The sequence below is a fragment of the Camarhynchus parvulus genome, chromosome 15 (genome assembly GCF_901933205.1).
Source record: "Camarhynchus parvulus chromosome 15, STF_HiC, whole genome shotgun sequence".
NCBI classification, from domain to species: domain Eukaryota; kingdom Metazoa; phylum Chordata; class Aves; order Passeriformes; family Thraupidae; genus Camarhynchus; species Camarhynchus parvulus.
Genome location: NC_044585.1, coordinates 12,640,269 through 12,652,903, shown reverse-complemented (window position 1 = coordinate 12,652,903; position 12,635 = coordinate 12,640,269). Strand labels below are relative to the sequence as shown.

The 12,635-nt window shown below is 47.5% G+C and overlaps 1 protein-coding gene across 1 annotated transcript in view; it reads right to left on the bottom strand.

Moving 5' to 3' along the window:
* The window catches only part of TMEM132B (transmembrane protein 132B), a 219,271-nt gene that overhangs the window by 43,329 nt on the left and 163,307 nt on the right, over positions 1–12,635 (bottom strand). The window contains exon 6 of the mRNA XM_030959231.1: positions 3,972–4,115. Within this exon, the coding sequence (XP_030815091.1) occupies positions 3,972–4,115 (144 nt within the window). The remainder of the gene's footprint in view (positions 1–3,971; positions 4,116–12,635) is intronic.

The following is a 12,635-nucleotide window of genomic DNA, read 5'->3' as shown; positions in this document are numbered from 1 at the left end:
AAATTAGAGTGATTTGTGGACGTGAGGAACAGAGTGCTGGACCTGCCGAGATGTTGGGAGACCTTTGTGCCCCTCGCCCTGGCTGCGGAAGCTACCTGGGACCAGGAGGTGGGGCTGGGAGGGAGCAAAACGTCGGAAACACTAGAACCTCGCTCAAATTTTTTGTGCGGATTGGTTATTTGGCTTTGTCGCTCGGGATAGAACTGCGTGTTTTCTTTTTGTCTGAGCGACGCTCGGAACAACACGGGGTCTGCCGACCCGTCGAGCTTCCCAATCTATGCTGATCACTTTTAATAAAGGCATTAAAAGGAGAAATGTCCCCTGCCCTGTTTATTTCAAGCAGTGTCGGTGTTGTGCTGTCCTGGTGAGTGCCTACACAATCTGTTGTGGGTGACAAGCCTGCTGTGCGGTTTGGGTGCTTTGCGTGGATTTCCCTGACTCTGCTCGAAGTGCTGAAATACAGAAGGCAGCTGAATGTTGCTGCAGTTGTAAACCAGCTCAGGCACTTGGGGAAGCGAGATCTGCTCCCTGGGAGCAGCTTCTGCAAACTTGTGGCCTGTGCGTGCTTATGCTCAGTAGGAAGTTGATTTTATTGTCAGGCTCTGGTCCTGGAGAGCGCAGCAGGGCAGCTGGTGGTGGAATGGTGAGGAGGGGTTAACCCACAGGCTATTGGAATTGCAGGATTTGGAAATCAAAAATGCTCCTATTATCACCTGAGCAAATCTCTAAGGCTGATGAGGAGTGAAAAGAGGCTCCATGTGATAGCAGAGTCTGGTTCTGAACTAACTCATCACTGCCTCTCCCACGGAGGCCGCTGTGTTATCTGTGAGCTCCTCTGTCCTCTCCTCTTGCTGAGGATAAACCATTACCGGAGGATAAACTTGGCTTTCACACATTGCCGAGCCCCTTTCTGAGGAGGTTTCCCAGCCTTGCTCACGGCTGTGCCCAGCACACAGCCTGTTTTACACTGCCCCAGGGTCAAGGCTTAGGTTTCCAAAGGTTTAAAAATGCCAAAGCTGCGGTTTTGAAGCAACAAATGACCCATTTTTATACTAGCAGCGCTAAGCAGAATTGCCTTAAGCCCAGAGCATTGCTTTGGGAGCTTCTTCAGGAGCTGTCCTTGATTCTGAGGCTTTGGGTGCTCTGTATGATCAGTGGAGTCCCAGAAGGGCAGAAAAAGCTCCGAAAAACCCCACTGTTATGAACAAAATTCTGCCGATTTTTTTTTTTTTAGAAAAAGTTACAGAAACCCGTCAGACCAGTCAGACCAGTGCGGCGGCAGTGCTACTTGTTGTTATGATAATTACAAGTCGTTAGCGTTAATCGTTCTTTTGTATCACCAAAGACCCTAGCCAGGGCTGGGTTGAGAGCTCTTCTCCCCAGACAGCGGGAGAGAAGACGAGATGTGGGAGGGAGGGGGCAATAGAATATGCAGATTTCGGAACCAGTGCACTATGGGACATGTCAGACTTGCAAAGAAGGCCCCAAAAACGACGAACCAACGCAGAATTAAGAAAGTAAAGTGGTGCGTGGACGCGAGGAACACAGTGCTGAGCCTGCAGAGATGTTGAGGGAACCCTCATGTCCCCTCGCCCTGACACAGGGAGCCATCTGGAACGGTGACCAGGGCCCGGGAAGCAGAGCCGAGGCTGAATGGGCGGGGCCTCGCCCGAAGCTCGTTTGTGTGCTGAGCCGTCAGTTGTCCCCATAGCGGGTGAAGCTGGGCGTGTTGTTTTCATGTGAGCCACGCTGCGAAACAGCGCGGAGCGGGCAGACCCGCTGGGCTTCCCAGTCTGGAGCTGATGGCTTTTAATAAAGGCTTTAAAAGGAGCAAAGTCTCCTGTCCTGGTTGTTTCCCCACAAGGTCGAAAACAGGCGAGCCTGAGAATGAGGGGATTGTGTGTTGCGGATGTCTGAACTCCGAGGGAGGATACAGAGAGGGAATGTGCAGAGGGCCGTGCGCCTCCCTAAAGCATGACTGCTGTAAAGTGCCGTAAAGCGCGACTGTCGTAAAACTACCGTAAAGCCGGCTGCCGCAAAAGGTGCCGTAAAGCGCGACTGTCGTAAAAGCGGCCGTAAAGCGCGACCGTCGTAAAAGCTGCCGTAAAGCGCGACCGTCATAAAAGCTTCCGCAAAGCGCGACTGTCGTAAAAGCGGTCGTAAAGCGCGACTGTCGTAAAAGGTGCCGTAAAGCGCGACTGTCGTAAAAGCTGCAGTAAAGCGCGACTGTCATAAAGGCGGCCGTAAAGCGCGACTGCCGTAAAGTGTCGCAAAAGCCTGCCGCGAAAGGTGCGACCGCTTCGTAAAGCTGCCGTAAAGCGCGGATGCGTAAAAGCTCGTAAAGCCGTGCCGTACTGTCGTAAACGTGTGGCCGTAAAGCGCGACTGTCGTAGAATCGACCGTAAAGCGCGACTGTCGTAAAATCGACCGTAAAGCGCGACTGTCGTAAAAACCTGCCGTAAAGCGCGACTGTCGTAAAAGCTGCCGTAAAGCACGGATGTCGCAAACGCTACCGTAAAGCGCGACTGTCGGAAAAGCTGCCATAAATCGCGATTGTCGTAAAAGCTGCCGTAAAGCGCGACTGTCGTAAAAGGTGTCGTAAAGCGCGACTGTCGCAAAAGGTGTTGTAAAGCGCGACTGTTGTAAAAGCGGCCGTAAAGTGCCATTTTCGCAAAACTGCCATAAAGTGCGACTGTCGTAAAAGCAATTTAATATATTCAAGATATTCAAAAGCACCTCTTTTCTGTCTAAAAGTAATAATAATAATACTAATGAGCTAAAAGCTGAAAGCCATGCAATAGTGTCAGAAGTCAGGCAGGCAGAGTCTTGGTAAAGTCACATCAACGCAATTTTCATTTCAATGTCATGGAGACAGAACCACTTGAACAAAACATTTAAAACAGAAACCAAAACGCTAAAACACAGCACTACATTGTTTAAAAGCTCCCAGCTCTCATTTTAAGACTTTTCGCAATATGGTTGTTATTCTCTATCCCTGTTACTCTCTACAGATATTGGTACAGTTCAGGATTGTTCTTTACAAGAAACTCCTGACCAGCGATGCAGCCAGAGCATGAAGGAAACTTCCTGTCCCTGTTCCAATATTCTGCATTATTGCTGTGAAACCACGGGCATGGCACAGCCCAGAGGAACAGAGACCCCTCTGGGAGGAGCTGATCCCCCTCCATGGGCTGCATCAGCACTGGGCAGCAGAGGAACACCTGGGCAGCTCTGAGCAGCCCTGGGGCCCTGCAGCCCCTCTGGGAGCTCCCTCCTCACCCCCAGCACTGGGAAGGACTGGCTGATGGAAAACCCCAGAGTGGGGGGCTGGAGGAGGAATGAAAGATACAAACCCAGAATCACAGAATAATGAGGTTGGAAGAGACCTCTAAGATCATCGAGTCCAACAGCTCAACTGTGCCCTAACACCTCAAGTAGACTATAGCACCAAATGCCATGTCCAGTCTTTTTTTAAACACATCCAGGGATGGTGATTCTACCACCTCCCTGCGAAGAGCATTCCAGTACTTTATTATTCTTTCAGTGAAAAATTTCTTCCGAATATCCAACCCGTACCTTCCCTGATGTAGCTTGAGACTGTGTCCTCTGGTTCTGTCAGAGACCGACCCCACCTGTCCACAACCTCCCTTCAGGAAGGTGTAGAGAGCAATAAGGTCACCTCTAAGAGGGCAATAAAGTCACCTCTAAGAGGGCAATAAGGTCACCTCTAAGAGGGCAATAAGGTCACCTCTAAGAGGGCAATAAGAGCACCTACAAGAGAGCAATAAGGGCACCTCTAAGCCTCCTCTTCTCCAGGCTAAACCCCAGTTCCTTCAAAAATTCCTCGCAGCGTTTGTGTTCCCAGCCCCTCACCAGCCTTGTTGACCCCTCTGGACGCGCTCAAGCATCTCAACATCCCTCCCAAACTGAGGGCCAGAACTGGGCACAGTAAACTCCTGTGGGTGCCTCACCTTGACCACGTCTTCGTCGGCAGATCTGCACTCGGTGGAGTCGGAGACGTCGACCACGGAGCCGTCCTCCTGCACGGCCACCACCTTGACGGGCACTGCCACCATCCTGCCCGTCAGGATGGCTGTGTTGAGGATTTCTGTGTCCTGGGGGCACACACAGACACAGGGTGAGTGTTGGAGCAGCACAAGAATGGCACAGGGGTCATGACAGTGACAGGCACAGGGATGGCACCCTCCCATGCACGCACCCTTGCAGCTCCCTGCAATGTTTTAGCAGCTTTCTAAGCCAAAAGCTGCATCAGGAGCACCAAGCCCTGTTCTGACAAACTTGGGTTTGTCCCTTTTGAGCCCATTTACACATTTCTGGCTGAGGGCAGTGGCATCTGAAAGCACAGCACTGCTCAGTAGGATCTCCAGGGCATCAGCAGCTCCTCCCAGCCCTCTGCCCCAAATGGTGCCAGTGGTTTGGGAGGGGATTATCCACCACCACAACAGCATTTCTTCCTTCCTGTTCCAGCTCTCTCTGCTGTGAGTTGACCATTTATTTCCATAAATACATTAGGAGAAAAACTGTGCATCCATACACAATTTTTTTCGTCTTTCCCCACCTAGAGACACTTAACCACGTTTATCTGTAACCCTGATGAATTCACAGTGCTGGCACTCTAATGACTCCATTTCACAGCCTTCCTCTCTGTCTCAGGTTGATTAATTACTCCAAATGAGTTGCTACAGAGGCCCCTGCCTGGCATAAGCAGGTCCAGGCTGGAGGGGAGCAGCCTCTGCAGAAGCAGTGCTGACTGCCAGCCCAAAAGGTGACACACAAGTGGGGCAAGCAATGATCTGGCATTTCACAGGGATTCATTCTGCCCCCCTCAAAAAGCCTGCAATAGGAAATACTGCTCTGAATCAATCCCCTTTTCATTTTTCAACTTCCATAAAACTAATTGCTTCCCAGTTGGGGGCGGGGGGGGGGGAATAAAAAGTTGCTTCAAACCAATTTAACTTTAAATTCCATTATTAGAATTGGTGGAAGAAGGAATGGATTTTAGTGAAAAATTTGATGGCAGCTTGCATAGGGAGATATATTCGCTATCATTTGCTCTGGCTGCTGGCTAGATTGATAGAGAATAATGGGCATTGACCACAAGCTAAGGACAGCTGGAGAAGACCAATAAATACTTGCAACTAAGATGTATTATTAATCAATATTCGGAACCTTCTGCAGAAAGCGGCCTGAATTAAATGAGCTGCAGCACTAATACCAGCAGTGCCAGGCTCTGAGAGCCCCAGAGAGGTTTATGGGCAGCAGAACAGCATCCAGCACACACTGGAGTCCATTTCTGCTCAGGACAGCCCTGAAAGGATGTGCTCAGCTTCACACTCAGACTTCAATGTGATTTAAGAGTCATCCTGAGCAGAGAGGCTTTTTGGATAACACCTCAGGAAATAAGTGCAGGCTTTGTTCTGTTCTCTGAGAGGCACAAACCAGATGTTCTACACAGTAAATGACTGTCTAGTTTTTGTTTCTGCTGAACGGGCTCATTTATAACCAGCTGCCAGCCAGGAGAGAGGGACACTGGCAAAGAGAGGAGTATGTGACAGAAGTGGAAGTGTGAAAAAAACAACTGAAAATCCTTTACAAAGACTGAGATTTGAAAAAGGCTGAGGAGAAAATGCACTGGCAGGTGGAAGAAAGCACTTAGGTGCACCTCACGTGGAAAAAGGTTTTATAAGACAGCAAAGAGAAGGTAATTCATCCACAAGCCAGAGAAGACACAGTTAGATTTCACCACTGCAAACACCCCATATATCCTAAGCCCTCAAATATCAGATATTTGATGAAGACCTGGTGGTCCTGGGTCAAAGGGCTCGTGAGGAGCAATTCTCCAACATTCTCCAACAATAGATGGTGTTCTTCAACACATCTGGGGAAAATCTATTTTGGCCAAGGTCACAAACAGTGAGCACACAACAAATTCCACTTCCAGACTCTCTGTTAGCACAGCTGTGAACTGCTCAGGTCAGGCAGGCAGTGCTGGTGTCGATCACAGCCTGACACAAAGCACCAGGGAGTCAGGATTAAACACTGAGCCAGGATTAAAGGGCTCTCTGCACCTTGGTGGACTGGAACCAGCTCCTCAGCAGGCCTGATCCATTTCCCATTTGTTTTTTGTGCCGTTTGTGCTATCACCCAGGTGTTGGCCATCCTGTGTGGCAAAGCACAAGCTCCAGCCCCCTCTGAAGCTCTTTAGTGCCAAAGTTGCACTCAGACTTTGATGAACTGAAGGACAATGTGAAGTTTTAAAGGCATTTGCATTCCTTTCATAAAAATGAGCATGAGACAAGCAGCAGAACTGTCCTGAGCTTCCCAGCACACACAGGAGCCCCTGTGCTAATTAGCTGGGGCAGCCTCCCAAGCCCTGCACTCCACTGTGGGCAGCTCCACCACAGAAATCAATATCTCAGAGGCCTGATGCCTGCACTGAGCGCTACACAAATATAATAGGCTGTGTAAAGGCCTTCTTAAGAGCTGGCTATTTATAGACTGCAAAAATATATTTCCCCTGAGGAAGAAATACGAACTAATTGACTGTCCAGTAGATTTATAAACAGACCTTTTAGTGCTTCTTCAACAAGTCATAACATTTCGTCTAAATTCTGTAAAGCTTGGTTTGCATTTCCATGGTAGAGTTTCCTGCAGGAAAAGAGCTGTTGAACTTCAGCTCCCTGTGCTGGAGATGTCTGACAGCATCTGGGATGCAGAGAGGGCTCATTGTGCTGATGGTCCTCCCATGTGGCACAGTGAAACACCAGCCAGGACCACCAGCACCACCTGTGCTGTGGGCACTGCAAGGCCCCTGGTGAAAAACTGGGAATCCTTCCCCATTTCTTCTGTTGAGGTCCGATCTTGACCAACTCCTTCAGCTCAGCAGCCTGAAGGGGTGCAAGCTACACATTCATATCACAGGCTCCATCCCTGAATAATAATAATTATTATTATGTGTGTTTATCTGCAGCTCTCTACCTGACTGCATTAGCACTTCAGCAGAGCTCTTCTTAATTACAACTGTAACCTGCTAATGGCATTTCTTTGTTGTCTGAAGGAATCTACTTCTTATGCAGCCCAGGCTAAATTAAAATTTAATACAACATCAGGTCGCAACAGAACTAGGAAGCAAATGACAGCTGTTTAATTAAAACCTAAAGCTGATTAGATGGCACTACTGAGAGAAATACTCAAGAGGAAGAGCAGAAAACTACTGGAACTCAAGGCTGGGATAATGGCTTTATTTAAATATGAATCAGCACTGCACAGAGCCCTAGTAAATGTTTGACAACTGGTGGGTTTGGACAAATGAGGAGGAAAAGTGAATGGGAGAAGTGTCAGGAGCCCTGAGAGAGCTGGGACTGCAAACACTGCTGGCACTGGGGAGGGACCAGGAGCTGGGATTGTGGGCAATGACTCCCGTGGTCTGTCCCTGGCCATTGGACCAGGAGCTGGGATTGTGGGAGTGACTCCCATGGATAGGCACAAAGCAGCTGAGGAACTCCAGGCTCAAAGCTCCCAATAACTGTGCTTCAAACACCACCTAAACAGTGACCCAAATGCTCCTTGGGCAGGTGACTCTATGGCAGCTCCCGCAGCTCCCACCACGCAGCACTTTCACCCTCTTTTGGTTGAAAAATGAAGACATGGAGGAATGGATGATCCATCTCACAAGAGAGCACCTCAGGAGCTGGACCAGGTCAGGGCAGTGCTGATTGCTGCCCTGTGGGAGCAGCCAGAATCCTCCCCAGGGCCCTGCAGCCCAGCTCCCCTGACAGGTATCATCCCTGGGATTAATGCACCAGCTGCCTGCGTTTTTCTAGAGGTTAACAAAACATGCTACAGTACACTAAACCCAAATAAACACTCAATTGTAAATCAGGAGGGAAACCTAAAGCCAGCCCTATTCCACTGACAAATGCTACAGTTAAATGCCTTTTGGCATTTAGCTGAAATGACTGTCTTTAGTGAGGAAGGCAGAGAGCTGGAACATTTGTCTGTAGAATTGCATTCCTTCATTATTATTTCTTTCCCCTGAGTGTAGCTCACGAAAATACATTTGTAATATTAGAAGGAGTCTTTTAGGAAGCAGTTCTTCTGCCTGGAAACGGCATCTCTTAAAAAATGTAAATTACAGGGCAGATTGTGACGTGTGGGCTGGGCTAGGGGAGGGTTTTTTATTTGATAAATTATTCACCACCTTTTGCTTCAGATCAAAGAGCAAGGCAATATAAATCCATTAAGCAAGCTTAATATATAAATTAGATGCTTTGCTGAAATTATTATAATCCACAGCAATTCTGTAGTTTCCCCCCTTGTGGCTGAACACCGTTTTAGGTTTCCAATACATATTAATGAAGCCTGGCTGTGAGAAAACTCCATTTTCCACCATTCTATCAGGTAAGATACACCATTCAATCACCCAAAGGCAAGAGCAAACAACTGGGATTATGTGTTTATGAAAGATTAGAAAATGTAAACAATTTTGCAAAGAGATTATATTCTTTGACCTTTTTTTCATTCCTCATTTCCTTTCCTTCCTCCCTCCCACTAAAGGGCTGAACTTCAGCTGCTTCCTTACTCTGCAATCACCATTTCAGTGCAGCACTTGTGGAATCAGCAATTCCCCAAGTTCTCAGGTGTCAGCACGAGTTCCCCATCCCACTTCGTCCAACATCCATTCCCTGCTCTGTTTCCTCATCCCTGGAGAATCCATCCCTGCTGGAGGGCTCAGTTCTGACAGAGGGACAATCACAAACCCTGCAGCCTCTCCTGTCCAAGCTAAAGGCCATCCTCTATCTCCTAATAAAACCTATAAAAATAAAATAGAAATATATAAAAATAAAATATATAGAAATAAAACCTCTCAAAAGGTTTTCTTTGCTGTGGGATGGCTGAGGAAGGGCAGGCAGGTGCAGGTGTTGTGCTGCAGGAATTAGTGCAGATTGAGCCATGCTCAGAGGTTCCCAATCACTGCTTCTCACTGAACAATGGAGGCAGCAGCCATTAGCCTAATTGAATATTATTCTAGATGTGTATCAGTGCTGCAAAAACAATTTGCTTTAGCACAAAAAAGCACGATCCAGAGACTCCAAAGCAGAGTCTCATTTCTGAACTTGTCTTTTTGCCATGGAGACACTGAAGGAAGCTCAGATCTCAGCAGAGTGTACCTGGCACACAGAGCCAGCTCCCTCTTGGATTCATGGAAACTAAAGCTGAGATTTACTCCATTTCATGTTTTTTTACCAAGGAAATTCAGCTCATTGTGAGGTTTGTGTAGGATGAACAAGCAAAACCTGCTGCTGAAGGTGAAACCTGATTAGACACACAGAGACTGTCATTTCTGTGACCTGAGGCAGTTTGGGGTTTGGTTTTTTTTCATAACTCAGAACAGATCTGCCCCCATTAAGAAAGGTTCAGAACACAGCCTGGTGCACTTGGCAGAAGTAATTGCAACCTGTCAGGCAGACTGCACTGTGCCTTCTGCACGAGCAGAACCCTTTCTGAGCCTGGGCTCGGGTTATTTCTCCCCAGCACATCATGTCCAAGCCTGCTCTGTGACACCATCGCTCTCAGTGCCCACCTGAGGCTGCAGAGCTGGGAGCAACTGCTGTGAACCTGGTTTTGAATGTCTGCAGAGAGGACAGGCAGCAAGAGCTCCTGACTCCTGTTTCAGGCCCCTTTAGCCAAGAAACACAGGCCTAAAGTCAGCCTCAAAGTCTGGTGAGCTCTGCCAGCCGTTCACACTGGAATTTGTGCTGTGTTCAGACATCTGAACGTTCTCCTGACAGGCTCAAGCCAGTCCTGAACAGCAGGTGACTGGGAACCATTTTAAAGCATATTTAGAGTTTCTCAGTTCATTTAAAGATATTGGTTTTCCCCCTTTTTGTTCCAAAAGAATATAATCATGTTCTGACTTAATAAAATTGTGGCTCCCCTCTGGCTGAAATCAAACAATATCCCCCTGCAAGTGGACACAAAATGGGCAGAGTTCTCTGCTCGAGAGCAGTGAGTGTACAAACTGATACACTAATGATTGCTTTCAAATGGCCATGAAATAATTAATCTGAACATTCCTCAAAGGCATTGTTTTCTCCACAGAGGAGTCTAAGGAGGCCATGCCTTGCCATGGAACATAATTATCAGATTCACTTGAGTACCATCAGCAGTCAAAGATACAATTTTCTGGCTCTGCATGTTTGTCCCACAGGCTTAATAATGTTTAACAACATCAGGGATGGCCAATTGGAAAAGCTTCCTTCAGACACCTCTCTAACTCTTTTCCTGCTCCTGATATTTCCTTCAGACTGGGCTGAGGGAGGGTTTTCTAGAGGGAATTCTCCTCCCCTGGTGCAATGGGAGAGCTGGCAACTCAGTGGCTTGAAAAGGCTTCAGCTTCACGAGAGCAGAACCGCAGGCACTGAAACATAAGGTTGTGGATCACGTGAGTTTAGCACTGCAATCTGTGTGCTCATCCTCTTCCACGAGCCCTACCTGGGCAGAAATCCATGTCCTTCTGTAAGAACAGCTGCTTAACGCTATAGAAGGATGCACAAATTAATTACAGCATGTCTGCACCACATCCCAACATGCTGCAGGACACCAGCACGAGGGAGTGTGGCTCTCCCTGCCTTGGACACAGTGCCTTGCTCCCTTCAGCCCTTCCCAGGGGCTGTGCCTCGGGAAAAACTATTTATGAGCAGGGGAAGATCCTTGGGAAAGCAACCATAGCAGTGTGCAAAGTCCTCTGAGATCTCCTGACAGGAGACAGCCGTCACTGGGCAGGGGGGCAGGAGAAGCGGGGTTTCTGTCTGCCCCCTGAGCACAGTTCAAACACTGGTGCCAGTCCTGGCCAGAGCAGGATGAGCATTAGCTGTACTTGAGAAGTGCCTTATGGAGTTTAAACAGAGCTCTGGGAGATGCTCTCGCTCACTGTCCTGCAAAAGGAGGATTTCATATTCTGAAGAACGTGGATCTGCAGGAAAGAGCTGTGCCTTACCCAAACAATTACTGCTCTTCATTCTTGAAGAGGGGCTGTGTTATCTGTCAGGGCCAGGCTGCTGCACTCCCTGATTTCACCTGTTCAGGTGATTGCCCAGCTGCTCTGGGCTCTCACTCAGCCTCTCCTGAGCCCCTGAGTGCCTGCAGGGAGTGATTCCCTCCAGGGCCAGCACCAGAGATTCTCTGGAAGATTTCTCTCTCTCCATTGCCTATTGAAGGGCTCAGATGTCTCTTTATACTTGAAGTCAAGAATTAGGGGAGACAATCTCTATCCCTCCACTCTTTCAAACCACAAACAGTCAGTACCCACACACAGCTGCTGGTTCCCTCACCCCTGGGAGTTAAAATTTACACCCTGCACCATCCACGCGGCGACACAGACTCACATTGGATGCACCTTTGGTCTGCTTCACTTAATAAAGTTTCCTGCTGCTGTTTGGGATGCAGGGAAAAGAAAAACATCTCACCTGTGGCAGTGCAGCAGCAGCCCTTCCTATCCTTGCACACCCAGAGCTTTTGCTGCTCTGTTCCCTGATTTTGGGAGCTCCCTGCCCTGGCACTGCACCCAAACGAGTGCTGCCTTCCACCCCCCAGCACTGAGCTCCTGTCAAACAAACAGCAGAGAAAATCCCACCTGCCTGGGCTGGGCACTGCCTGGACATGCTTTTGTTTGGAAAACAAATTAGCTTCTCTGTGAAAATCAAGTGTAGAGAAGACAACTTTGAGAATATTTTCTTTTGAAAAAAAAAAAACTAAAATCAAAAAATGGGATTTCTTTAAATAAGAATTGATTTATTAGAGGCAAGGTTTTGAGAGTTTTCTGACTGATCTAAGAACTACTGGAGGATTTTTACTTCCTTCCTCTGCCTCTTCTTGGCTTGAGTTTTGTTCTTGACTTTAATTTGTCAGTCTGCTCACCTTGTGTGACGTTCCACCTTGTTCTGACGTGCCCCTGTGTCTGATTATTTCTTTTCCTGCACAACTTTTACAAAGAACAACCTCTTTTTTATTCAAGTTCAGAACAAAATCCCTTTTTTGTTTTCATGATTGAATTTCCCAGTGAACTCTTGTGCAGTGTATTTATTTCCTGCAGACTAGGACAATATCATCTGGGTTTCAAAAGCTGAGCTGCTGCTGTCAGAACATCAATATTTTTCCAGAGTCCATCAGATTTTAGGAAACACAGTCCCTCAAAGGAAAGAATGTGTTAAGAATCTGTGGGAAGGTAATAAAAATTTTTTTAAAAAGAGATTGGCTGGAGGTAGTAACTATAATAAATACCAACTATCCACAGAAATGTAAAACTGCTGTGAATTCAGCATCAAACTATTGAATTTTCATCTTTTCCCTTCTCTATTTCATCTGTTCTATAAATTAGGAATACAATGATTTATTTAAACTACTGCTTCTAGTATCTAGTCTTTCCACAAGACTTCAAGCCAGTTCTCAGCTCTGCCAAAAACAACAGGACAGTTATTTTAGTTATTTTCATTATACATCTAAAATAACTGAGGCACAGGAAATCCCCCCAGGCCAGGAACAGATGAGGAAAACGATTCCCTATCCCCCAGGTCCCTGCCTGTGCTCTGGGTACGCTCAATCCTGCTGTTGGT